At 33.9% G+C, this 27,999-nt stretch overlaps 1 protein-coding gene across 1 annotated transcript in view; it reads right to left on the bottom strand.

Moving 5' to 3' along the window:
- The window catches only part of TBC1D23 (TBC1 domain family member 23), a 59,296-nt gene continuing 31,297 nt past the window's right edge, over positions 1 to 27,999 (bottom strand). The window contains 15 exon segments of the mRNA XM_003991580.6: positions 1 to 1,670; positions 2,493 to 2,572; positions 2,574 to 2,688; positions 4,223 to 4,358; positions 6,675 to 6,763; positions 10,323 to 10,367; positions 11,758 to 11,897; positions 15,297 to 15,406; positions 17,103 to 17,145; positions 19,430 to 19,600; positions 23,163 to 23,255; positions 24,547 to 24,669; positions 26,285 to 26,388; positions 27,214 to 27,260; positions 27,354 to 27,478. Coding sequence (XP_003991629.1) covers positions 1,589 to 1,670; positions 2,493 to 2,572; positions 2,574 to 2,688; positions 4,223 to 4,358; positions 6,675 to 6,763; positions 10,323 to 10,367; positions 11,758 to 11,897; positions 15,297 to 15,406; positions 17,103 to 17,145; positions 19,430 to 19,600; positions 23,163 to 23,255; positions 24,547 to 24,669; positions 26,285 to 26,388; positions 27,214 to 27,260; positions 27,354 to 27,478 — 1,503 coding nt within the window. The 3' untranslated portion in view covers positions 1 to 1,588.

The raw sequence follows: 27,999 nt of genomic DNA, 5'->3' as shown, positions 1-27,999 counted from the left end.
TTCTGAGCAAATTGTATTGGTTTATTTACAATTGTAATTTTATAAACAGTAACACAAACATCTTTACATTAATATTATGAAAAAAGTCCCATGGCTGAAATGGGCAAAAAATGGAGACTTCACGGCATTTGTAAAGGGGGCACCAAAAAGAAAGAAAAAAAGAAAAGAAAAAGAAAGCAACACAACCGTTGTGGGTAAAGTCATAAATATAGTATGCACCAGGTGCAATTTCACGCAAATGTCTTCAACCACTCAAGAAACTGCTTTTATTTAGATATTAGAATAAAATATCTTGAACTATGTTGCCTGTTATTCGCTTGATTTCCATTAAGTAAATTAAAATAACTGGCTATAAACAGTGTACATCTAAATATTTTTTCCTATAAACCCCTTAGAGATAATCCATTGCGTTTTAGGACATAGCAGATTGTTAGGATTTGCTACTTCCCAAAAAGACTTTATAAGGAGTCCTTCCATAGCCCCAAACATGTTCCCGATTTCTCTCACCAGATGTGTCTTATATAGACCTCAATAAATTAAATTGAGAAAGCTGCAAAGTAAAGCAGATCACCTTTTAGTTCTGTCAGATTAAGAACATAAAAATAGTTTCGAACCACTGGAACAGAACACAAAAACCAAAGAAGAGTAAGAAATTTCAGAAAGAGCTGATAAAACAATTGTAGTTTATATAGCTCTCTGATTATTTGGCTTTTATTTAAGTGGATATTCGCTGTGGTCACAGACCATAATCTCAGTAAGGATAAATCAATGTGTGCACAACAGCTGTTCTGAAATATCCCAAATCAAATATTCCACTTGTAATAAAGACCAATGACATTTTTATAGATACAACTCTGTCCCCCAAATGTTTATTTTAATCTTAATACGCCTACCTACTTATAATTTTAACCGTTCCTTAGAAACCAGTAGGATGAAGTTTAAGATCTGAAGCACTCAGTGTTCAAATCATTAGCTAATGGGAAAAGATGATTTAGAAACTGATACTCCAACATTTCACTAGCTGGACTGCATTTCTGGGTTGGCTGGAATCTTTATCTGCTTCGTTAAAAACATTTCACATTTTTTAAGAACAGGAACAGCAAGCTAATTATTAATCTATGTAATACTTTCAGTTTCTGATACTGCCAAGTGGATAAAACTAAATGTAGCAATTAAAGGGGTCTCTTCAACTAACTCTATCTCTAATTTTCAGTGAAGACATTGCAAGTATATATGTGCATGGATGTTTTTAAATCTGAAAGTGATGCATATTCCCTTTTAAAACACAGCTCTTCAAAACAGAACTGCATTCTGTACCCTTAGTTCACAAGGGTAGAGGGTCAGTTACCTCAAAGTCATTTAATAACTGACCTTTATAAATCATTTTACAAAACCGAAAATGCAAAAGAAAATTTAAGTAAAATTTTAACTGTCTAGAAATTGATTATAATAATTTACACTTAGACCTGCAATTCAAGCACCCCCATGAGCAAATGAAAGGTCTTCTGTTAGTACGCAATCCGGAAAGTATGTCCATGTTTCTTTCTCTTGGTTGCCTTAATTTCTTTTGAAATAATTCTCTCTTATATTAACTTTCCAAAGCATCCAAAACTTTCATGATCTGTTGTTTAATGGCTTTAGTAGCATCTCCTGCATTTGGAATCAAATACCTAAGGGGGGAAAAATATACATATATATTAACATAAATTGTTTTCCCTTCAGGCCTCAGCTTAGGTGACACTTCCAATGCAAAGCTTCCCCTAACCTACAAAGCCAGCAGACATACCCTCATATTTACTCCCCATAACTTATTTCAATACATGAAAGCATATTTTGAAAGAAAGAAAATCTAAGTGTGCAAGCTGATGACTCTTCATAGCCAAATGGAAGGAACCAGAGATCTGGAGTCAGGACAGCTCCATTTGGTCCTGTCACAAGCAAGGTGTGAGGATTTGGAAGTCATTCAACTCCTCTGGGCTTCACATTTTTATAGGATTATAAAGATGGTTTAGTTTCCAGATAAGTGAGGTCCTATGGCCCTTGATGCCCATCCATGAACTGTTTTGTCACGGGTCCACAATAAGATAAGGAGTTTGTGCCAGATTGTAAATTAAATATAACACTCAGCACGTTGCTTACTTCACGGATACTTTTTCAAAAGAAGAATTTTTTGATGAACGGAAGTAGAAACACTGACTTATATTCTGAGACAAGCTTCTTATTTGATAAACCAGCATTTAGTGCAGCAATAGTATAAGGACCCTTCTGTCAAAAAGTTAATGAAATTAGCTATGAAACTTACTGAAACCATGTGTTAATAACTAATTGACATATGATTAAGGGTATGGAAGAAAAAGATAAGCAAAGAATACTAATTAAAAGTGGCTCAAGTAGCCTATGCCACCATCTATTCTCCAAAAGAGAGAAACAAACTGTGTTTAATAATGAACTAATTCAATAATTCAGATAATACCATTCTAAGAAAATCTTACCTTTCAATTGCCAAGATTTCTATTCCTGAAGCACTGCTATTTCCATACTTGAAAGTAATTAGCTCAGGATGCTTTTTTTTTAGATGTAATTTTAACTACGGAATTTAGTGCTTGTCGAGACTGTATATAAGCCAATCCTTTCCGTGAAAGAATCTCCCTTAAACAGTACATGTGTGTTGCAGTAACCAACAGATGACTTAAGAGGCAAAAAAAAAAAACACATTAAACAACAAAAAGAATTTTAGACACGTCATGCAAAACAGCTGTTACTTCAACCAAAAAAATATTCAACTCCAGATGAAATTACTTTTGAATTAAAATGAATCATCTATAAACAAATAAACTACCCAATAAAAGTTCTTAATTTTCCTTTAGTTGTATGGAAAATTAACATTTTATTAATAGGAAATCCTGTAACTGTTTAAGAGCAAAGTTTCTATTTTATGTAATAAAAAGTACAATACTATTAGAAATCATTAAAATAATATTTTTAGAATCTATTCTATATGGTATATGGAATACAGTCCTTTTGAAACTTTTTCACAATACTGCCTATATTCATAAACTACTCTCAGTCATTATACCATAGTGTATACTTTACATCAAAGACCACTAAGCAATAGTTGGGCTGTCTTACATATTTTATAATATTCTGTAACTGGATCTTGAAGGTAAAATGGGCATGGTGTTATTAACACACCCCCTCCCTGTGTCTTAGCTCACTTTTAATGTAATGCAATGATATACTCATACACTTTTGTGTAATACAGTAAAATCTTGGATTGTAACTTGTTCAGTGAGTGTCCCAGAAGACGAGCAAACCTTTCTAATACATCGTAACTTGATAAATGAGCGATGTCTTACGAGTAGTACATGATGCCAAACATCACATGATCACAACTGAGCCAATGGTTCCTGAAATTCGCTTTGATACACGAGTGCTCTGGATTACAAACTTGTTTGCAGAACAAATTATGCTCGCAAACCAAGGTTTTACTGTGCAGTAAAACTATAAAAGTCCAAAATGCAGGACACTCTGCAGAATACACAGCCTAGCCTCAAAAGATTCATTCATCATGCAGAAAAGGGGAGATGGTGGTAAAGGCAGAAGTAGTGTTGCACACCGGCTGAAACTAAATAGATTGACAGGCAAATACAATGCGGGAACCCTGACTAGCTATTGGATCAAAAAGGAAAAAAACGACTATAAATAATACTTTGGGGGCACTATGAAAAATCTGAGTGTGACATGTATGTTGAATGATGTTCATTTTAAAGTTTTTAAAGAGTGATAATGCTATTTTAAAAAAAGTCATAATGCTATTGAAGTTGTATAAGAGAATGCTCATGTTCTTGGGAGATTTACACTAAAGCATTTTGGGGGGTTAAGGGTCATATCTGTAAGATTCTTCTGAATGGCTTGAAAAGAGAGAACTGTATGTGTATGTGTGTCTATAACTAGATATATAAATAGATTGGAAAAACAAAAAGAAATTAAAATCGTGAATTGAGAGAGGCTTATAAAGATGTTCAATGTACTGTTTCTTCAACTTTTTAGAGTATTTCAAAATAAAAAATTACATTAAAAATATTTTAAAAATCAAGACACATAATACAAGTTGACAAAGGAAAATTATATCTTATTGTACTTAAAGAAAATTTCTCCTGTGGTTAAGTTTTTTATTCCCCAAATTTAATTTTACTTCTGAAGAAGGCATTTAAAAAAGTACCTAGGAAACATGTGTCCACTTTCTTTCACTTCTTTACAAGGAAAATGATGCTTGACGTCTGGCTTGTTTATCCAAGTCTGAATGTTTACAACCTCTTTTCTGTCATCATCTGACATTGAAGAGCTGTCAATTTCATCTGAAAGAGTTTAAAGGTTAAAAGTGGGAATTACCAACTTTAAAAATGAGACATTCCTTAATAGCCAGGAAAAAAAAATTGAGTATTTTAAGCATACAGGTTGGGGGAAAAGAAAAAAACAATTCAAATCCTGTTACTATGTTTCCTTATGCCACTGGCATAATACAGAAATATTATGAAGCATTAGGCTACACGGGAAGAAAGTCAGGTGAAAATACTAAGAATACCCTGTAACACTGTGTGTCAACTATACTTAAATAAAAAATAAATAGGGGAGCCTGGGTGGCTCAGTCAGTTAAGCATCCAACTTCAGCTTAGGTCATGATCACATGGTTTGTCAGTTCGGGCCCCACGTTGGGCTCTGTGCTGGCAGCTTGAGCCTGGAGCCTGCTTCAGATTCTGCATCTCCCTCTCTTTCTGCCCCTCCCCTGCTCATGCTCTGTCTCTCTCTTTCTCGAAAATAAATATTTAAAAAAAAAATTTAAATAATAAATAAAGTAAGTAAGTAAGTAACTGTGCCTAGATGGCTCCGTCAGTTAAGCACCCGACTTCAGCTCAGATCATGATCTCACAGTCCGTTAGTTGGAGCCCCACGTCGGGCTCTGTGCTGACAGCCCAGAGCCTGGAGCCTGCTTTGGATTCTGTGTCTCCCTCTCTCTCTCTCTCTCTCTGCCCCTCCCCTGCTCATGCTCTGTCTCTCTCTCCCTGTCAAAGATTTAAAAAAATAAAACAAAAAATAAATAATGTAAATAAATTTTTTAAAGACTACACTGCCTGAGGAATTTCAACTTTTTTGCTTTATGTAACAGGACTCTAATCTCTAGACTATAGAAAGATGGCTAAATTGTCCAATAATAAGCATCTATCTTGAGGGCAAAGATGTTAGAGTTCTTTTTCTCTTGCTGCTTTTTGACTTTAAGAAAAACAACAAAAATCCATCCTTGGATAAATAAGTAAAAATCTCTACAGTAGCAGTAACATTTATATAAATAGTAGACCTTTCAACTGTATTCTTCTGCAACTGCTTCTTCACTCTGAACACTGTAAAATTTATACATGTTGATACACATAGCTCTAGTGTTCTCATTTTCATTACTGTACAATTTCCCAAATACAAATATATGCATAAATATATGGCACATGTATGTATACTATAATTTATCCATCCATTTGCATCTTGGGAATTAAAAGAGTTGAAATGAAAGTTATTAAAGAAAGGAGCCGAAATATTCAGGGACAGACTGATAAATAACAGGAAGATAGCAACAAAAATAGAAGGGAGAGGAGAAAAAGAAACAATGAGAAATAGCACACAGAAAATTTCATTTACCTCAATGCAAGTTTTTAGGAAGGTGATTTTGTAAATATTTATTAAAATGTCAAATGTGGCTCCCTATAATGTATTAATCTTACTGCTAAGAATACAGCCTCTGTGTGTACTTACAAAAGTTCAGATAGTTATGTATAAAAATATCTATTGCCATTTGAAACAAACAAAAAACCTGAAAAACTACCAGTGTGAATTTTGAAAGACTGATTAAATAAATTATGGTGTGTTTATGTGATAGAAAGAGAACTAAGGTGGAATATGGGCTGAGATGGAAAATATACAGCATGTATTACTAAGTAGAAAAAACAAGGAGAAATTTGGGAAGGTTTTTTTCTTTTATTTGCTACATTGATTTACTGCTTTATTTTTTCTAACCCAATACACAGATTAACATTCGTTATTATTACTTAACCAGGGTAATCTTGGCAGCAGCATTATGAAGCAAAGTAATAAATCATTTTTAAAAATATAAAGACAACCATAGACGATGATACAATTTGCCTGGTACAATATCCCCACCTTGTGGCCTTTTAGGATATTACCTCGAATTTAAAAAAGCTCTTTCCAGATGTCTCCATTTTGGAATTCCCTGAACTTTAGTCCCACAGCTCTCAATCTCCCAGGTGGGTGGATCAAGGGGATTTAAATAAAATCCCATGGATTTAAATACTATTTCAACACGGATAATTCCCAGATCAGCACCACGTTATTAGACCGTCTCTCTTCATCTAAAGACTCCTATAATCAAATGCCTACTCAGCATTTCTGCTTGAATTCTAACAGGCATAACTTAAGAGGTCTAAAACCAAACTCTTAGGAAAAAAACTAGAAAAAACTCTTAGGAAAAAAGAACAGACTCTCCAATCTCATCTACAGAATTTCATTGTGTCTTTTTTTTTTTTTTAAGTTCAGCTAGTCTCAGAATGATCTCTATAGTCATTCCTGGTGCCTAAGGAAAGCATCTACAGATAAGTGTATTACTACACCTGTGTCGTATTCTTCTTCATCCCCAATGCTGAAAACAGGCTTTACACCACGGTAAGGCTTGCCCACTCTGTCACTGCTGCTCACATGCCTATATTCAAAGAATTTTAGAGGGGAAATTATCACTTAAGAAGTTAACCGAAGATTTTTACCAAGTATCATTTGAATATTTATACAAAATGTATACATTCTTTGTTCCTCACCCCCATATACCACCCAGCTTTAGAATAGCTATCTATGTTAAGGAAACTGTAACAAGATAGGAAATTATGTTAGCAAAAGTGGCATAATGTCTTGACAGGCTGAATGTTTTCAATCTGTAAAAATTAAGTTTTAAAACAATTTTATTATTCATATTAGAACTAGTGCTTAGATCTGTGTAGCTTTAGGGAAGTCATTTAACCTCTCTGTGATTCTATTTTCATATCTGTAAAGTGGTAGTTAACAACAGTACCTACCCTTCAAGGTTACTGTGAGAATTAAATTAGTTAATATTTTGTAAAGCTCTTAGAACAATGCCTGGCATCTAGCTAGTACTATGCACATGTCTGTTAGGTAAAATAGACTATGGAACTGAATACTCCAATTCTAGGAGGGGTGTTAAGGTTTTCTTATATGGGGCAAATATTTTTGGGGGGTTTTGGGGGGATATAAAATGGGATTTTTCCTCCCATTTTTTTAAATCAGAGTTTCAGTTGTACAATATGATTCAACAATTCTATATATTACCCAATGCTCACATTATAATCCTCTTTTTTTTTACTATTACTTTTGCTTTAATAGAAACTAACATGCTACTAGTTCTTTTACATAAATGTAAATAAACCATGAAAATTAATCTGCCTTTCTTTTTCAAGTGGCAGAAGCATAAACAATAAACCTGATTAGTTCTTGCAGGAAGTATAACCTCTTTTTACTATAAAAATTTATACCTCAGTACTTTCCAGGTAATCTCAAACAAACCAAGAAGAAAAATTAAAATATTTCAACAAAATACATGTTTTTGTGGGAAAAGCACTGTATATTTGTAAGATAAAAGTCCCATCAAGATTATCTACAATGAAGAAAAACTGGCTTATTTTTATTTATTGATTGATTGATCATATATCAAGAGATAGTCCAACATGGAAAAAATTGGGGTTACACGTCTTTAATCTTAAATTCAATCTTTCCAGAATATAGAGATAAAATATGTATTTTAAATAATACATATCATCAATCAAAATCTTATCATAACCTAATTTTGTTCAATGAGGCTTACTTAAATCCTTACTTCTCCCAAAACATTCCTCAATGGAACACTTACTAGAAAAAACAATGAGAGCTAAATGTATAACATTCTTTGGGAATTAGAAACTAATCAATACATAATTTACAGTTTAAGTTAAATCATAAAATCATTTTATTTTATGTTAAAACATATCTAATGTAAAGTTATCCAGTAAACTATCAAACTATACTCATTAGATAAAGTGAAATAAATAATTCAAATACCTATGAAACTCAGAATCAGCCTACTTATAAAAGACAAAGATAATACAGCTTTGTCTAAAAATACTTTAGTGCCATCTAGATTATAAAAATTTATGATTAAATTATTGGTTCTCTCCTGACATTAAAGCATAATTAAACCGATGTAATGTCGAAAGTAACAAGGATAATGTTTATAGTAAATGCATGAACCAGAATTCAAGTATGCAAAGTGAAAAGTTTTAAAAAAACTAATCATTATTGATCTACATTTATAATACAAGGCAGTTTTTATAAAGATTGCTAAAGATTACTGGGTTATTACTTCTTAAATATTGGCTAAAAATTAATGAAATTTGGGGCGCCTGGGTGGCTCAGTCCGTTAAGCGCCAACTTCAGCTCAGGTCATGATCTGGCAGTTCATGGGGTTCAAGCCCCATTTCAGGCTCTGTGCTGACAGCTAGGAGCCTGGAGCCTGCTTTGGATTCTGTGTCTCCCTCTCTCTCTCTGCCTCTCCCCCACTTGTACTCGGTCTCTCTCTCTCTCTCTCTCAAAATTAAACATTTAGAACAATTTAAAAATTAATGAAATTCACTGTCTGGACTCTTTTTAAAAAGCAGTGTATTTATACTTTTTTAGTTGAAGTAACAACAGAAACATCTATAACATATTTTGACCAGGTTCTAATTTATTTACTGAGCTCAGAAAGAAACCCAATTCTAACTTTTCACTAAATTCTATTTTCAAAATAGATATATTTACCTGTAGATCAGATAAAATAAGTTAAATTTTTATAAATTTAAGAATTTGGGAGAAAACCTGGGAGTTAAAATTAGACTAATTCAATGGTCCTATAACAAGAAAAGGTAGAAAGATGATTCACAAACAGATTATAATTTTAAAACAAGCAAATGCCTTTAAAATAGTCTCAGGTAAAATTGTAATAGAAGCTCTGTAATTGGCATTGTGCAGGAATAGTTACAGTAAATAAAAACTCTTACCACTAAGTTAACAGTGAACTAGTGCTTTTAAAAATGTTACTTCTAGTCACTGAAAACGTTGAAATGACTAAAGAAAAATTCAACTCCATAATTTCAAAGCTTAATTTATATTTAAAATACAACTAGAATTTCTTTTAAAATCTCCATAGATATTGCTGTAATTGATATTCTAATTTAAACTGCTTAATGGGGCACTTTGGTCGCTCAGTTGGTTAGGTGTCTGATTCTTGATTTGGCTCAGGTCATGATCTCATGGTTCTTGGGATTGAGCCCCATGTTGGGCTCTGCACTGATGGCATGGAGCCTGCTTGGGATTCTCTCTCTCTCTCTCTCTCTCTCTCTCTCTCTCTCTCTCTCTCTCTCTCTCTCTCTCTCTTTCAGAATAAAGTTAAAAACAAAATAAACTGCAGAAAAATGCTGTAGGTATAAAAACTACAAAGCTATATAAAGGTATTAAGTTAGTAGAGTTCTTCTGTGCACCCTAATTGAAGGTTCAGTAGATTTTTAAACTTTAGACTTCTATAATCTAATGACAAGTACCACATGTTACTAGGGACAGAGAAGGGATGGATTATACATTAACATGTCCACCATGACCTAATTTCTTTCATGGAAAACTAAAGAATTGTGGTTCTTTGGAACTGATTTAAATATGTGAAGTCACCAACCTAAATATACAAATCTAATTAAGAAAAATCTTTTAGAAAAATCATAAAATTACATAATATACTTGAATTAACAACAATTTTGAACTATGAACAATGCCCTTTGTTAGGTGCGATAATACTCTATACTCTTAGGGCAGGAAATAGAAATACATGATCTCCAATGCTAACACTCTGCCAACTCTGAGACTAATTATTTTCTTTGTTTCACTCCTCTCTTTCAGAATAAAAACTGCAGGTTTTATGAAGTTCTTGGATTTGAATGTACTTGATTTTCATCTGAGGAATGGGAAATATAAAGAAGCATGCAAGGAAAAAAAAATTAAAATGATCAAGCCAAAAAACAAATACAGCTCAATCAATATCACACATTCCTAAAAGCAGAATAAGAAAAATTCAGCATTTGAAAACAGCTGCATCAAATTTAAGCCAAGACAGTGTGAGGCTTATAGACAGCATGAGGCATGCTAAAGAAAAGGATGGTCCCGTAAAGCTGCTCTACTCATTGGCTTACCGCTCTGTACATGCTCTGTCTGGCCAAGGAAGATTGAAAGACATTCTATAGCAAATTGAGGTAGAGGACAGAACAAAATGATTATTAAAAATACAACAGCTTTAAAACAAAAATATAGTATAATCACTTTTTCTAACCCAGAGCATACATTATAAAGAAAATGTTTTGATCATCCCAAGTACAAAGAAAAATGAAGAAAAGCCAGTTTAAAGTCAGAGTTATCACTTGTTCATTTTAAAATAAAATGTTAAATGTTCATGCTACCAAATGTAGCAATAGTACTCTAACCCAGAATGTACTGAAAGTAAAAAAGTTATAGGCTTTTGAGAACAGACATAATTTTAATGAGCAAAGAAGACTTTCAGGCTTGATAAAACACTTTAATATTATTTATGAGTTGACCATTTTAGACAGGTACAAATTTTTTGGATTTGTGAAAATAATCCATTCTTCCTTGCTATTTACTAAATGGGGGGAAATGTACTTTTGTATGCATAGGTACTATAACTAATAAAGTAACAACAGTAAAATCCTAACATTCAATTCTTAAAGTCAAATATTTCAACTTTCCTAGGATACTGCAAAATAAGAAAGTGAAATTAATATCACACATTTTCAAGACCAGATCTTCTTAGAAATAAGTTTTATGCTGGAATTATTACATTAGTTTTGAACTGTACAACAAGAAAGATGAATTAGACTAATATGTGGAGGAGAAAACATTATGGACTCTCAGTTCCAATAAGAAACACTGTAGCAGACATTCTTAAATTTATCAAACTGTGTCCTTCATTTGTAATTCGTGGGAAAACAGATGTCACTTATATTCTGTGGACAAAATTCTATGAAGAGCTAAACTCTTAAATTTAAGAAAATGGGTTTCTGGGGCAACTGGCTGGCTCAGTCAGTGGAGCAAGCATCCAGGTTGTGAGTTCGAGCCCCATGTTGGGTGTAGAGATTACTTTAAAAATGAATTAATTGATTAATTTTAAAAAAGAAAGAAAGAAAATAGGTTTCTGCTTTATTTAGCATGAACAAATTTTCTAGGTTATAAATTCCTGGAGGAGGAGAAGAGTTTCCTGCTTTGAGATTACTGCATTTAGTAGATGATTCCCATCCATTTGACATGTGGGAAACAGCTACTATATGAAGAATAATGCATATAATGGCATCTTAATATTTTTTTTAATGAATGGCATAAAAGGGCAGAATCATTATTTGATTTTTATTCTGAGCAGTAGGGGAAGAGAAATCTTTGCAGTCAAGTGTTATAGCAATAAAGGACATCTTTGCAATTACAATGAAAACTGAAATTATCCAATTAAAAAATGTACTTTGATTCTTTTCTAGAACATATTCAATTCAACTATCATTTACTATTAAGACACATGTCTTTAGTTACCCATCATAAACTCATACCATATAAGCAACTCACCGGTCCACAGGAGTTGATGTGTTCTCAATAAAACTGATAACTTTTTCCCTGACATTAACAGATTTCGTCTTCAAAGCAACAGTCATTTTATTTACTAGTGATTTCATTCCTCTATCATTTGAGCCGTTAGAAGATTCACCCTAAAAAAAACAAACAAAAAAAAAAGAACTTACTAATGAATTAACTGTTCTCCTAATGACTGTTAGACACACTACTGCTAAAGGTTATCTAGAGGTTATGGACTGAATTGTGTCCATATGTTAAAGTTCTAACTCCTAGTTCACCTCAGATAAAGACTGTACTCAGAGATATTAAACTAAGGCTGAGGTCATACAGGTGGGCCCTAATCCAGTATGACCGGTGTCCTTACAAGAAGAGAAGGAGACCACATACACAGGACCATGTATATCCAGACAGACCAAAAAGGCAGGCATCTGCAAGCCAAAGAGAGAGGCCTGAGGATACATAATCCAACCTGCCAACCCTGTGATTCCAGATCTGCAGCCTCCAGAACTAAACAAAATAGACCTCTGTGATTTAAGCCAACTACTTGGTTGTATTTCGTTATGGCAGCCTTAACCAACCAATATACTAGGTAAAACCATTTTAGGGATGGGAGTTAGAAATGAAAAATGCGGATGTATGTTGTACATACAAATGTGTAAAGTCTGAAAATACCTTCCTTACTCAATAAAAAATTAAGTTACTGACCTTTTCTTAATTTCAATCATAAAATGTAAATCAGCAAATGTATAATCAGAATATCATTCATGTAGCTAAATTTTTAAACATTTATTCCTTGTAAAATTTTGCTGTTTAAATATTTTCACTTAGACCTTTAATTTTCTCAAGAAAACTATCCTTATGTACCTAATATAACAGATATGAGTATAATTCTTAAAATGTTTCATGGAATTGCTCCCATATTCGTTAGAGGGCAAACTGGCAATAGGTGTCAGTTTAAAAGTGTGCCTATATATTTTTTTACTTATACTTTTAGAGAGAAAGAGAGTGCACCCATTTGAGCGGGGGAGGGGTACAGAGGAGAGAGAGAAATCCAAGCAGGCTCTGGGCTGTTAGTGCAGAGCTCAATGCAGGGCTTGACATCAGAATGGTGAGATGATGACCTGAGCCAAGATCAAGAGTCAGATGCTTAACCAACTGAGCCACCCAGGCGCCCCAAAAAGTATGCCTATCTTTTGCCCATTAATTCCTCTTCAGAACTTAAGAGAAAGAAATACTTAGAAAGCACTCTAGGACTTCAGTACTGTTGGATGGAAATTTATATAAATTTTTAAAAAATGCTTTAAAAATTTTTTTTAAGTTTTTATTTTACTTCTAGTTAGTTAACATATAGTGTAATATTAGATTCTGGTGGACAATACAGTGATTCAATACTTCCCATACAACACCCAGTGCACATCATGACAAGTGTATTCCTTAATCTCCATTACCTTTTCTTTTAAAGCATTTTAAAATGTTAGAAAAAGCGGTGAGAAAAAGCAGAAAATAAATCTATATGTACACTCTGATCACCATTTTTAAAATAAAACACTAAAATACATATGCATTAAAAATATTTGAAGGAAATATTTCAAAGTATGAAAATATGAATAGCAGTTGTTTTCTTAGATCTTTCATACTTACATATGATGCTAAAATAAACATGTCATTTTCATTTTTAAGTGAAATAAATCATTAACACAAAAACCACATTTCTATTTCCATATCCAAATTTGAAATCAACTTAAACTGAATATAGAAATTAATTTGGTATTTTTCAATATAACACATCTGTAAGACAGTTTCTTTAACAGCCTCAATCATTGTTTTTTAAATCTGAAGAAAGAAACTTGAACAGAATTACTTTCTACATTGTGGGTGGCAATATAAATTAGAAGAATGTTGTTTTTAAGGGCCATTTGATAATAATGCAGAATTCAAGAATCCTGATATGTAATCTTTTGATCAAGTTATTGTACTTCTGGGGCCAAATAATCATGGCATATGTACATATATAACTACAAAAATTAATCAGAAAAAGATAATGTTTACAACACAAAAAAGACAAATAAAGGCAATGAAAATATTCAACAACAGGAAATTGAATAAATTATAATATATCCATACAGTGGAATACTAGTTAGCTATTCAAAATAAAAATACTGCAAATGTTTATTAAATAGTGATCTCACATGAAGAGCTCTTAGATACCAAGAAGATTAAATTGAAAACCTACTTCTTAGAGAAGTCTTATGTGCTGATAATTTGACAATATGCTTTGACTTATGTGGCTGAAGATAAACTGTAATCATCTAATGAATTACAATTTTATAATAACTGCTATTAAATATGTGACAGGTACAATACTATACATATACTTGCACATTTAATCCTCACATCACTGTGAACAAAGTTCTGTTATTATCATCTCTGTTGTACAGATGGAGAAACCAGAGCTGAAAAGGTCTTACTGAAGATCATGACAAAAGTTAGGTTGTAGAGATAAAACCTGAATACCATTAAGCCAGACCGGTAAACCTAAGCTAGTAATAACAATGACCTGTACTATAGTTTCCTTCTATTTCTGTTTTAAAGAATGATCATTAGGTAGATGTGGACCCTTACTTGTTAAGAAAATGATTTGATGACATTTAATTCAACTGACATAAAATATTCTTGAAAAAGCACAAAAGACTTATTGCCCAATTATTTCCAAAGCAGCACAGAAAAGTGAATTTACCAACTACAGCAAAACCTTGCAGTAACATACATCTCTTTAACTAAAAATCAAATATAATGGGATTGGCAATCAGTTCCTGTCTTCTTCTGCCTGGCCCATTCTCAAATATGCATGGACTGAAGTTATGATCATGTACATTTCTGGTAGGGAGGGGTATAGACATGGTCTGCAGGAGATGTGACTGTAAGCCTCAGTATTCTTCTGGCTCATATTAATTGGGAGATTCCTAGAATGAGATCACTTGAGAATCCCAGCTAGTCATAGGACTCAGTATTATCTCCATTGATATTTAAGCTGGGGCAGAAAACTGTCACTAGATGACACCTAACTGCAGCTGGACAGGGAGAAATTTGAATTCAGCAAGTGGACCTCCAGAACTCCTGGCTAGTTTAGCTGTGCAGGCCTGTTCCATATAACATTAACCATGCAATAACACGACTCCTCACTATATGTGTTTGAAATTTTTTTTTTTTTTAATTTTTTTTTTTTCAACGTTTATTTATTTTTGGGACAGAGAGAGACAGAGCATGAACGGGGGAGGGGCAGAGAGAGAGGGAGACACAGAATCAGAAACAGGCTCCAGGCTCTGAGCCATCAGCCCAGAGCCTGACGCGGGGCTCGAACTCACGGACCGCGAGATCGTGACCTGGCTGAAGTCGGACGCTTAACCGACTGCGCCACCCAGGCGCCCCTGTGTTTGAAATATTTTGACTCCATTTCTGTTACAGTGAGCTTAATAGTCACATTTTCTGGGCATTTATCCAAATATGGTGACACATTCTACACATACACTTACATCAACAGAAGAATTGATACTGCTTCTTGAGCCTGAGGTACTAGCAATCCAATGGCCATATCCATTTTCTGGTCCATCCACATTAATATCCGCCAGGTGCTGTTGCAGTGCTTAAAATAAACAAGAAGGGGAAAAAAACAACTCACATATCAACCCCCTTTGGAAAGATTCGTTACCAGAGAATATAATAAACATGTCATGGCTGAATGAAAGAGGATACAAAGATGTAATTACAGGTATTTTTTTCTGCACTTCAGTAATGAAGGACTCTAAGCTACAGAAAGCCGCCTTCTTCTCCTTCTAAAGCCCTCTGCACAACTACAGTTTTTCTTAATTGACAATAACTATATATAAATTTGACGCTTTCCTCTCTGGAAGTATTAAGAGATAATCTCAGCAACATTTTTATGATATAAAAAATTAAAACCTATGGTGGCTTTTGTTTTACCATAAAGAGATATCAATTAATCTTTCCCATAATAAAGAAGGCATTAGCTGCTATGAAAAGAGAGGTTATTCTTGGAAAAGAAATAATTCATAATTAGAAAAAAGCTTCTGGAACCTAGACTATACCATAAAAGACTGCTTTTCAGACACTTTTGATAGTAAGTTTAATAACCAAGTTCTGTATCATTGTCAAAATTCCTAATAAACACTGGGCTTAAAGGCCAATACTTGCTTAACACTATTAAAACAACCCCATTTGTAGATCACTCTGGGTATGAGCCCCAAAGATTGTGAGTTATCAGGCCATGATATATAGGAAATCATCATAATCCTTGTTAATATCGACAAAGAGGAAAAAGATCCTAATCTGTAAAAATTCTAAGTTATAAAACAAGAAGATTATATTAGGTCAGAACTTAATCCTTATGAGACTCTCATGATTCAAACTCAATTCTATTACTCAACAAATATTAATTTGATTTTATTATTAAAGGCTCTTTATTTCTTGATTGAAATATATTTGACCTATAACACTATGTAAACTTAAGGTGTTTAACATGTTGATTTACATACTGTAACATAATTTCCATTTCAGCAACAGTTAGTACCTCTATCAGATCACATAATTACCATTTCTTCATGGTGGGAATAATTAAGATTTAGTCTCTTTGCAAGTTTGGTTATGATAATACTGTTGTCTACGTTCACTACACTTACAGTACTCTAGGACTTACTCATCTTTTAGTCACAAGTTTGTACCCTTAAAAAATACAATTTGCAAAAAAGACAGGCTATTTTTAAATCTTTTTATCCTGACCTAATCCTTCATAAATTCTCAAATACTTGCTTGCAGAGATTTTCTGTTATTTTACCATCCTGGATTGTCAGATATTGGTCTGAAGATTTGAAAACATCAGCTTATTTGTTTTATTCCATTCAGCCAATATTTTTTTAGCAGCTAATACTTTCAAGTATTTCAAAAACAAAATAACAATGAAACAAGCAAAGAGTATGAAAAGTATTCCTCTTACCCATTTCCCAGTCCTATCTATTGCACCTTCTCCACAAAGACAAACCATGTAGACAGTTTTTCATGCCTCTTTACAAAAATACTTTTTACAAATACAAGCTCATTAAACATATCTACTGAATTAGTCTTCCATTAAATATTTGCTCATTTCAATTGTCTATTATGTTTATCTGTTATCTATATGTCCTGCTGGCTTTCCCTTTTCGAACATACAGAATGTCTGAAGAGAGAGTTTATCCACTAACTAATCTGGTCACTCCCAATCAGCTCTGGTGATATAATTTCCTCTGAGAAATGGAAGCAAAGCAACAAATAAATTAAATCCTTACCCATAAAGCCTCCACTGGCAATGCTTACATATTCTTTGTTTTTCTGTAGCAAAAATAGAATTTAAATTATTCCAAAATGCAATTTAATCAAAACCTCTATAGCCCTATAAACACTGACACATGTTATACATAGTTATATATTAAGTTTCTGGACTTTTTGTTTTCTTTGACATCTGGGACTCTGGTATAGAGAGATACATACATTTACCTTGTATACTGTAAGGTCTGGCGCTTGGTGGAAAGAAGGAGACAACCTCATGGCTCCTATCAAGACTGTGATTTTATCTGTATTATAGTTCCAATAATATAATAACAAGTCAAACTAAAATCAGTTAATTGTATTTTTAGATATAATTAGAGTGATTTTTAAAAGATTTCAAAATATGTTGTATCTTTTATAAAAAGGAAATATAAAAACAATTATTCTAGCTAATTATGAATAAGAAATAATAGAATGTTACCATTTTACAAACTACTATAAAAATTAATGGATCTAATGTGCACTGACAGAGAAAGAGACAAAAAAGAAAGATATGGGCAGTACATACCTCCTGACCAAAGTTCACACCACCCAGGACTTCCTGTCCGCCCCCCCTCCCAAAAAAGTAATCTGATCAAGTCTCTAGATCTAATTACCAACTTAGAGGAAATACCAGGGACAGAATCTGATAAACACCACCATGTGAATGCAATTAGCAAAATCTAGTAGGTGGGGGACCCACTATAAGATAACGTACCCAGTTTTTCCAACAAATATCTGCAAGGAAAAAAAATTAGGAAAGGGAACCTATACATTAAAAGAGATTTAAAGGATGTCAACCAAGCAGAATGTCTTGTTTTGGATCCTGGGAAAATCAGAGAAACTTGAACAATAGTTAGGTTTTTTTATAATAAAGTATAACGACAATGTGGTTTTATGTCTTTATAAAGAGTTTATATGGTTCAACTCTATGTACTCTTGATTTTGTTTGAAAATTTCCATGATAAAAGTTGGGGGAAAACTTTCTAAAACCACATCAAGAACTTGAGTTATAAAAAATAAGTTCACAATATTTCAAATTCTTGCCATGTGGTATGTTAATGTTCACAATCTATAGTTTACACCAGAGCATTTTTAAAATAGGCCAATTAATTTGTAAGTAAAATGAATCTGAGACCCTATTTTTGTTATTTTGTGTAAGTTTCTAAAATCTCTCCTTTAATAAGGTATAAAATTATCTTACAACCCTTCCCCCATATACCTTGTTCCTTCTCGTGTTTTGTCTTTTAAGGATTCTTTCCTTTAGACTTACTTTCTCAAAGCAGATTGCCAGTAAAGTACAACATGAACAGAAATGGATCCAAATTTAGTAACTAGTGCAACACCATGCCTATGGTCTTGCTAATTACGTAAGTCAGGGTCATATAAAATGAAGACTTTAATGTATAAAATACCAAAGAATACCTAACAATTATTTTTATGAAGAAAGAGCCATCACTGAGAGAGGTTTTGTAGAGAACATAGAGGAACAGGCTGCATAAAATCACTGATACAAATTAGACAACATTCAAACACAAAAAGGAAAGATGGCCAAGTATAATGAATATACATGTATATTTATTCTATTTCAAAGTAAATATATTAAACTGAATTATGCAGTTACTGTAAAAAGTACTAGGGAATGAACAGACATAAACAGCAACCCAACAGAATAATCCAGAAATAGATCCTGATGCACTGAGGAATTAAAAAGGTGGTATTTCGGGGCGCCTGTGCACTGAGGAATTAAAAAGGTGGTATTTCGGGGCGCCTGGGTGGGTGGCTCAGTCAGTTAAGCATCCAATTTCGGCTCAGATCATGATTGCATGGTTCATGAGTTCGAGCCCCATGTCGGGCTCTGTGCTCACAGCTCAGAGCCTGGAGCCTGCTTTGGATTCTGTGTCTCCCTCTCTCTCTGCCCCTCCCCCACTTGTGTTCTGTCTCTGTCTCTGTCTCTCTCTCTCTCTCAAAAATAAACGTTAAAAAAATTTTTTTAAGGTGCTATTTCAAAGTGATAGCACAACTGGTTAGCTATCTGGGAAAAGATTTTATTTTTTTTATTCCTACCTCACTTATTACACAAAAATAAATTCCAGACGATTCAACACTTAAGCATAAAAAGTAAATCATAGAAACATGTAAGAAAAATCTCAAGAAGTCCTTTCTTGGCAAGACAGAAAACTTGTAAGCTGTAAAGAAAAACTTCATATAAATTTGACAATATAGATAACAGTACAAATTAACCTATGAGAACTTCCTGAAGATGACAGCAATAACCAAGCAAAACTGAAATAATCTGTCAACATACCTGTAAAAAGTGTGCCAGGACCATGTTCATGTACATGTCTTCTTCCTCTCTACCACTGCCCATAAAACAGAGGTGCTCCCCACCAGCAATGGAGCCGGATTCGATGGACTGCTTCTGTGCTTCCAGCAAAGATTTTACTGACTGTGCAAACTCAGATGGATTCTGGAGCATCTAGACAATTTTTAAAAACTAAAAATGTGGTAAACTTGTGTTTCACATACATTTCCAAATTCGAAATATTCTTCCAGACAGAAAATATTTACATAGCTACCATGAAAACAAAGGAAAAAAAGGCTTGGAAACAATCAGCAAAACTAAAAGGCAACCGACAGAATGGGAGAAGATATTTGCAAATGACATATCAGATAAAGGGTTAGTATCCAAAATCTATAAAGAACTTATCAAACTCAACACCCAGAAAACAAAGAATCCAGTGAAGAAATGGACAAAAGACATGAATAGACACTTCTCCAAAGAAGACATCCAGATGGCCAACCGACACATGAAAAAATGCTCAACATCACTCATCATCAGGGAAATACAAATCAAAACCACAATGAGATACCACCTCACACCTGTCAGAATGGCTAACATTAACAACTCAGGCAACAACAGATGTTGGCGAGGATGCGAAGAAAGAGGATCTCTTTGGCAATGCTGGTAGGAATGCAAGCTGGTGCCCCCACTCTGGGAAACAGTATGGAGGTTCCTGAAAAAACTAAAAATAGAACTACCCTACAACCCAGCAATGTCACTACTAGTCATTTATCCACGGGATACAGGTGTGCTGTTTCAAAGGGACACATGCACCCCCATGTTTATAGCAGCACCATCAACAATAGCCAAAGTATGGAAAGAGCCCAAATGTCCATCGACGGGTGAATGGATAAAGATGCGGTGTGTGTATATATATATACACACATACACACAATGGAATATTACTAGGCAATCAAAAAGAATGAAATCTTGCCATTTGCAACTATGTGGATGGAACTGGAGGTAATTATGCTAAGCGAAATTAGTCAGAGAAAGACAAAAATCATATGAATTCACTCATATGAGGACTTTAAGAGACAAAACAGATGAACATAAGGGAAAGGAAACAAAAAGAATATAAAAACAGGGAGGGGGACAAAACAGAAGAGACTCATAAATATGGAGAACAAACTGAGGGTTGCTAGAGGGGTTGTGGGAGGCGTGATGGGCTAAATGGGTAAGGGGCATTAAGGAATCTACTCCTGAAATCATTGCTTCACTATATGCTAACTAATTTGGATGTAAATTTTAAAAAATAAAAAATAAAATTAAAAAAAAAAGGGAAAAAGGCTCTTGTAAATAAAATCCCTGGGATAAGAGAAGATAAATGCATATAAATGTACCTATAATACATTAGAACAAAAGTTGAAGATTCAGAGAAAGATGAAACACGCAAAGAAAATATGCTAAGAAAAAAATCTGGTTTCTTAAACAAGCTATGGTGTCATTAGGTATCATGACAAGAAAAGTTTAACACTGAGTGAAAGGGTCCATAGCTAAAAACAATACATTGAAACAAGGTATATTTTTTAGTTTCCACTTATATGGCAAATGATATACTTCTTAGAAGGCAGTCAGAAATAGTAGAAGCCAATTTATTTATTAGCACTACTCTAGGTACATGAGTTAAAAGGACAAAAAAAGTTAATTTCTTTCCTTCAAGGAACAGATATGCCAATAACTTCAAAAATTTGTTACAATGTTACAACAGGGCTACATAAAAAGCACAGTGACGCTGCTCCTGAGCGACTTGTCAGTTAGGTGTCTGACTTCGGTTTGGGTCATGATCTCATAGTTCACGGGTTTCAGCCCCACACTGGGCTCTCTGCTGTCAGTGCAGAGCCCACTTTGGATCCTCTGTCCCCCTCTCTCTGCTCCTCCCGCTCTCTCTCTCTCAAAAATAAATAAACAAAAAAAAAATACAGTGAAAATCCGAGAGAAAAACCGACAAACCACAGAAAAGCAATTTGTAAAAACAAAAAACAAAACAAAGTAAACAGTGTACTTGCAAAAAGACGCTCAACATTATTAGTAATTACCACCTTGTAATTACTAACCTCAATGATGGTTTTTCACCCATCATTACTGTAAAATAAAATGTACTATAATGCAATGATGAAACATTCTTAATGTTGTAAACATTCTCACTGTAAAATAAAATGTGCTATAAAATGCGATGTTGAAACATTCTCACTTAGTTATAAAGTGTAAGCTGGGTCAGTCTCTTTAAAGGGTGATAAAGCATTTCTAGTAACGTTTTATATACTCAACCCTCAAACCAACAGTTCTACTTTTAGTAGTCTATTTTATAGAAGTATTTGTACAAGTTCACAAAACATGTATAAGGATCTAACTGCAGCATTGTTCATTACAAGAAAACTGAAAATAACCCAAATGTACATCAATTGGGCAATAAATTATGGTATACCTGTACCATGGTCCACTATACAGTCATTAAAAAGAATGCACTTAGGAGCAATTGGCTGATTCAGTCAGTAGAGCATGCAACTCTTGATCTTGGGGTCATGAATTCAAGCCCCACGTTGGAGCTTACTTAAAAATAAATAAATAAATAAAGCGGGGATATTAAAAAAAGAATGTACTGAATGGAAAGATCTCTAAGAAACAGTTTGGTGAAAAAATAAGTGAACTGTTAACTGAAAAATCAAGTAAAAAGAAAAAGGAAGCAAGAAATATATAAATATATACTAAAGGTCTGGAAGCTTAAACAAGCTGATAATACTTAGCTCTGGAGACATTCTTTGAGTTTTCTGAAGAAAAAAATCAAGTTTTCATGAATCACTTGAGCAAATTCTTAAATAAGCATAAAAGAAAAACTAGGCCCTCCTAGGCAAACCAAGGATGAGAAAGGCTCAGGTTCACTTTCAGGATGCAAACAAGCTTGGATTACCTTCCTTAATGCACCCAAAACTCTCTGAGTTGTTCTACCTCTATATTCCCTAAGCTTCCTCTCAATACCACCTAAATTCCCCTCCATGCCTTTTCAGGCCTTAGCATCACCTTTTTCAGATGAGCTGGATGAAAGGCAGACTGCATAGTTAGCAAAAGGGCTTACTCCCTTTTCTGTCTTCCCTAATCTCTGAGGCTCTTATAACCAGAATGGTTTAAATGATGTCAGTCCTACTTCTACCAACTGCTCTAAGTATTTCTGACAATATTTAATTATTTACTTCATCTTCTCCTGTAAGTAAAGTGACCCTTGTATAAAAATTTTAACAAGTGAGCACCTGTATGCCACATACTATCCTTATTAAATATTAGTTTATGCTTAAGTACTCATGATGGAAAAAAAAGGCTTATAGTAAAAATTTCTAGAATAATTACCCAGTTATAGAAAGAGCTTATATTTATAGAGTACTTACTAGATGCAAGGCACTATGCTAAGTGCTACATCAGACAATTCACAGTAAGAAGTTTAGAATTTACTGACATAACAATGGTAAGCAATAGTAAGCCATACCTAACAGTGTTTGCATCTACCCTCATCATACCAAAAGAGTGTCCTGGGTGAAAAGGAAACCCGAGAACACTTTTGTTATAAGGGCAGAGACTCCCTCCTTAAGCAGAAAGAAAATGTCCCCAATCTAGTACATGTATATTTATTTCTGAGCTAAGGAAGAAAAACCTATTTATTCTCTTACTTTATTAAAAAATTTTAACTAGCATTTATACTAACCAGATCTGAATCTAAGTGGAAAGCAGTTGACAAATGCCCGGCATTATACTGTTCTGCAGGACGGCAATCCACCACAAAGAACCGGACTCCTTCCTAAGAGAAAACAACATGTGACATACTGCAATTTGCCATGAGGGTTACATTTGACACAATATAGTATTACAATTAAGCAAAGAAGAGGGAATAGGTTTATTAAAAAAATGGATCTCACAGAATTAGGAGGACCCAATTAGCAGAGATACAGGAAAATAACCTCAAGATCTTTAAATAACTATATTTGTTTTGAACACTTTGTATATACCGTTCCTGACTAGAAAGTCTTAAAATATGTAGCAGGAGAATGTCATTTTGAGCTATAATACTATACTGGAATTTAAAATTTTAATGTGTATGTTAAACGTATATTTTAAAACTATGTAGTTATAAACACAGACATAGATATAATTCCTATTTCTGCAAATAAGTTTACAAAGTTGCCAACAATTAAATTCATATAAGAACATCTTTTGGGGGTGAGAGGAGGTTCTGGAATGCCAGTTTGAACTGAGGAAGTTCACATGAGGATCTTTAAACTGGATTACAGGTTTTCATTTGTTTTTAATACTAGTTCTAATAAGAAAAACGTGAAATGTTTGTTTTCAAAAGATCTATTGTAAAACACCTGTCTTTCCATGGCTGTTCTTCTTTCCTCCATCTTTGAAATACACCCCACCTTCCAAATACACATACTCATGGTTAACTGTTGCACTACTAGTAATACACATATTGAAAAAAACTGGCTCATTAGATTTTTATGAAGATAGGAGACAGAAAATTATGGTATATCCTCAATTCTTTGTCAGATGCTTTATGGCATTAGACCATGTAATTCAATTAGCTGTATAATTACCCAGAATTTAACTAATAAATGCTAAATTCACCCTTTTAAGTACTTTATACAATATTCTGTTGCTTTGCTAAAAGCAAAAGATTTGGCAATTTACGAAAACAGTTGTCAAGAATAATTCATTATTGACAATTAAAATCACACACAAGCTGGCAGTTTTAAAATAAGCATGTGGGAGCACCTGGATGGCTCAGTCAGTTGAGTGTCTGACTCTCGATTCCAGCTCAAGTCACGATCCCAGGGTCATGGATTGAGCCCCATGTTGGGCTCCGTGCTGAGCGTGGAGCCTGCTTGAATCTCTCTTCCTTCTGCCCCTACTACCAAGTAATGCGCACACCCTCTCTCTCTCTCTCTCTCTCTCAAGTAAAAACTTTAAAAAATGAACACGTGGACAGAAGATTAAGCACATTAATCACTCACAACAAACAGGGAGGAAATGTTGGTTTTTGCATTTAAAAGGGACATTCCTCCAACAAACTGTGGGTTTTCTTTATTTACCCCTTGAAGCTGATTTGCTTGAAGGATCTCTGACACCGAGATGGCCAGACAAAGAGCCTGACTCAGGTCTGCATCGTCATCCTTAATTCCCAACAAACTACTACCAAATAGATGGTGATTATCCTGTTTGTAGAAAAATTTTTAAAACATTATGAAGAAAAAACAAAATCAATCTTTCTTTCAAAAAATATTCTTAATAAACCATGATGAAAAGAAAATAATTATATAATACCCTTGAGTCATGTGATTTTTAAAATTTAATATTGTATCATCTCAAATCTTATAGGCTAATGGCTACAAAAAGACTATATAGAAAAAGTCCTTGTCAGAGTTCATACAAAATAAAAGGCGATGAAAAACTAAAACATTCTACGTAGTTGTTTCCTACAATATCACCTATATACTATTAAACTATTTAATATCACCTATAAACTATCTAAAAATATTAAATTTTTAAATGGTTACAACTTTTCATATTTTAACATAATAAAAACAAAAATAAGGCATAAATTATGCAATATACTGATCTACAGCCTGGTTTAATTAGCAACTGCTAGTGCAGATTATTTACTAGGTCTGAAGAATAAAAGCTGTTCCTCTTACAAGACTGAAAAGAGTAAAACTTCTTTTTCATCCAGCATCCTAAACCACTATCCCATCATCTGACTTGTCCCACTTTGTTAGGAGCTGAGGTGGTCTACATAAGGCAATTATTAAAATAGCTGAAATTAGTCCCTAGAAACAAATCTCTTTTTTAATTAATTAGTTTCAGGGGAAATGTTCTTAAAAGATATTTCTTTTCTGCCTTTTGACACATATTATACTGAACATAATTTAACCTCATCTTGCTATTTCAGCGACATGACCACCAACTAGCAATTATTATTATAGAATGCCTAAAAACAAATAAATAAAAGACAATACTGCTCTCACGGGCACCTGAGGTCATAGACAAATCTGCTTATTTTATAAATGGTAATTCTGTGCCTCTTCCACTATTAGCTTTTGCTTCTTGGAGTTTTACTTTCTAGGACTCACACCACTTGTGTTTCTAATCTGGTGTCCTTTCATTTGAAAGCATTTGTCTGGCCTGAGAAAGGTTCTAAGTCTCTATGTGACTAAAGGACCTTTTGGTCACAACTCTGCATCATTAAAATTGTGCAAAGTTGAACTCCAGATAAAGGAGACATAATTATACATCCTCCATCAGATTTCTGTAATATTTAAAGTCAAGAAAGCACTAGCATAAGAAATCTCTCCATTTTCTCATGATCAGAAATAATTAATAATCAGAGTGAGGTGAAATGGTTCCTAGCATATGTGTATGCTCTCTTTTCAATCTGTCCCTCCACTGGGGCAAGTATTTATAGTGAAAAATCACATAAAACTGCAACACAGACGACAGAAAAGAGGGGCACCTAGGTGGCCTAGTCGGTTAAGTGCCCAACTCTTGATTTCGGCTCAGGTCATGATTTCAATGTTCATGAGATCAAGCCCCACCTAGGGCTCCACACTGACAGAACAGAGCCAGCTTGGGATTCTCTCTCTCCCTCTCTCTCTCTGCCCTTCCCTGCTCATGCATGCTCTCTCTCTCTCTCTCTCTCTCTCTCAAAATAAATATTAAAAAAAAAAAAAAAAAGAATGACAATCTAGAGTATTTTAACTGAAGTGGACACAACATGAACAATAAAACAATGTACAAAATGTGAAATACTGAAGCTGGTAATTTGTCTTATACCTTCCTAAATGAAGCTGGTGTTTTACTGCAATAATACTGAGCCAGAGAGAAAAGGTCTTCTATATCTTCTAGATTCAAACTGGATGGAGTATTTTCTAAGAACTCTGAAAAACAATTACAGATATGAGAACATTTTTAAAAATTGTGGAAAATACAATCATGAACATTATTTATGTAGCAAAGCTAGAATATCTTCAACATAATAAAAACTACATAAATGGAATGTCAATAGTGAAGCCTTTAAAACTGCTTGAGGAGCAGTGGAGTTTCCCAAAGGAGCTGACACTATTAATGCAATTCTGCTGTTAGTGAAACATTGTTTCAGGAAATCAAATCATATTCATTAGCCTTGATTGCAGCACTGTGATTTATTTAACAAACACATGTTAAGTGCCAGGGCCCCTGGAAACAAAAAGTGACTAAGAAATAATTCCTGACTTAAGGAATTCTGTCTTGTGTGAGAAATGTGAAAATTAACCACTATAATGTTGTGAGATAAACATTATGATACAAATAATACAAAGTGGCAGTACAAAGAGGAAGTAATAACTAAATCTGTGTGGGGGCTAGAATGGCAAAAACCCAAAAAAAGTACCAAATTTCCACAATGAAAGTAATTATGAAATCTGAGTATTCAAAGGTAAATTAAGAAGGAAGAGGGGAGAAAGAGGAGGGCATCTGGTATGAACAATGAAACGTAAGAAACAGTATATGAAAAGGAACTGAAAGACTAAAAAAAACATGGAAGAAATGAATGAGGATGGCAAAATCAAGGGAAAATAGGCCTTAAGGTCTGTACCTACAGAGTGTATATGAGTTGAATGAAACCTCAGAGTTCTGTAGACTAATCTCTGAAATATACAGATGAGAAAACTGAGTTTTAGAAAATTAAGTGACGTGAAATATTTTCTCTACAGTAAGTTACTTACGGATAACTTCTTCTTTGCTATCAGACTCCTGTGCTAAAATAACTTCTCTGTAAAAGAGAAACAAATGAATTTGAGTTAAATATTAACAGAACATCCTGAGACTAGAAAGGCAAAGAAAATCTAAGCAACTTGATACTTACTTTGCATTAACAAGGATTATTAACATTAAGAAATAAATAAAAAATGGATCTGCTTGTTGTAGATATCCATCCCATATTGCCTGAGTGACTTCAATGGAACAGTAACATGCAAAAAGGCTTCCAAGCTGTAATCAGGAAATGAAATGAGACATAAACCACTGGAAATGACCTGTTCTTTTAAAAGTATGAAAACAAATGTGTAACATTATATCCAATTATCTGCACCTGATACTTAATGTGTAGCTTAATTTTAATGTATGTAATGCAAAGGCAGAATATGTAGATTCAAGGCATAATGACACCACTTACTAGCTGTGTGACTTAGGGCATATTACTTAACCTCTAACTAAAACTCCCATTTCTACTTAAAAAGGGGGAGGGGGGAGAATACTGCTACCTTTCTTCTACCATTGTTGTGGAGAGATAATTAACCTAGAGTATCTAAAGTCACTAATACATATATGCCATAACATAATAACTGGCATAACTACCACTATAAGGGTACCCAGCATAATTATTATGGTTCTTCACCTACAAGGTAACTGTAAGGATCAAACGTGGTTAGTTAAGAACACAGAGTCAACTTTCAATGACAAGCAAGGTGACTTGCTGCCAAAGCTTACATGTCCAACATCTGAAATACATG

Source organism: Felis catus, chromosome C2 (assembly GCF_018350175.1).
Source record: "Felis catus isolate Fca126 chromosome C2, F.catus_Fca126_mat1.0, whole genome shotgun sequence".
NCBI lineage: Eukaryota > Metazoa > Chordata > Mammalia > Carnivora > Felidae > Felis > Felis catus.
This window is presented reverse-complemented; position numbering and strand designations above follow the sequence as displayed.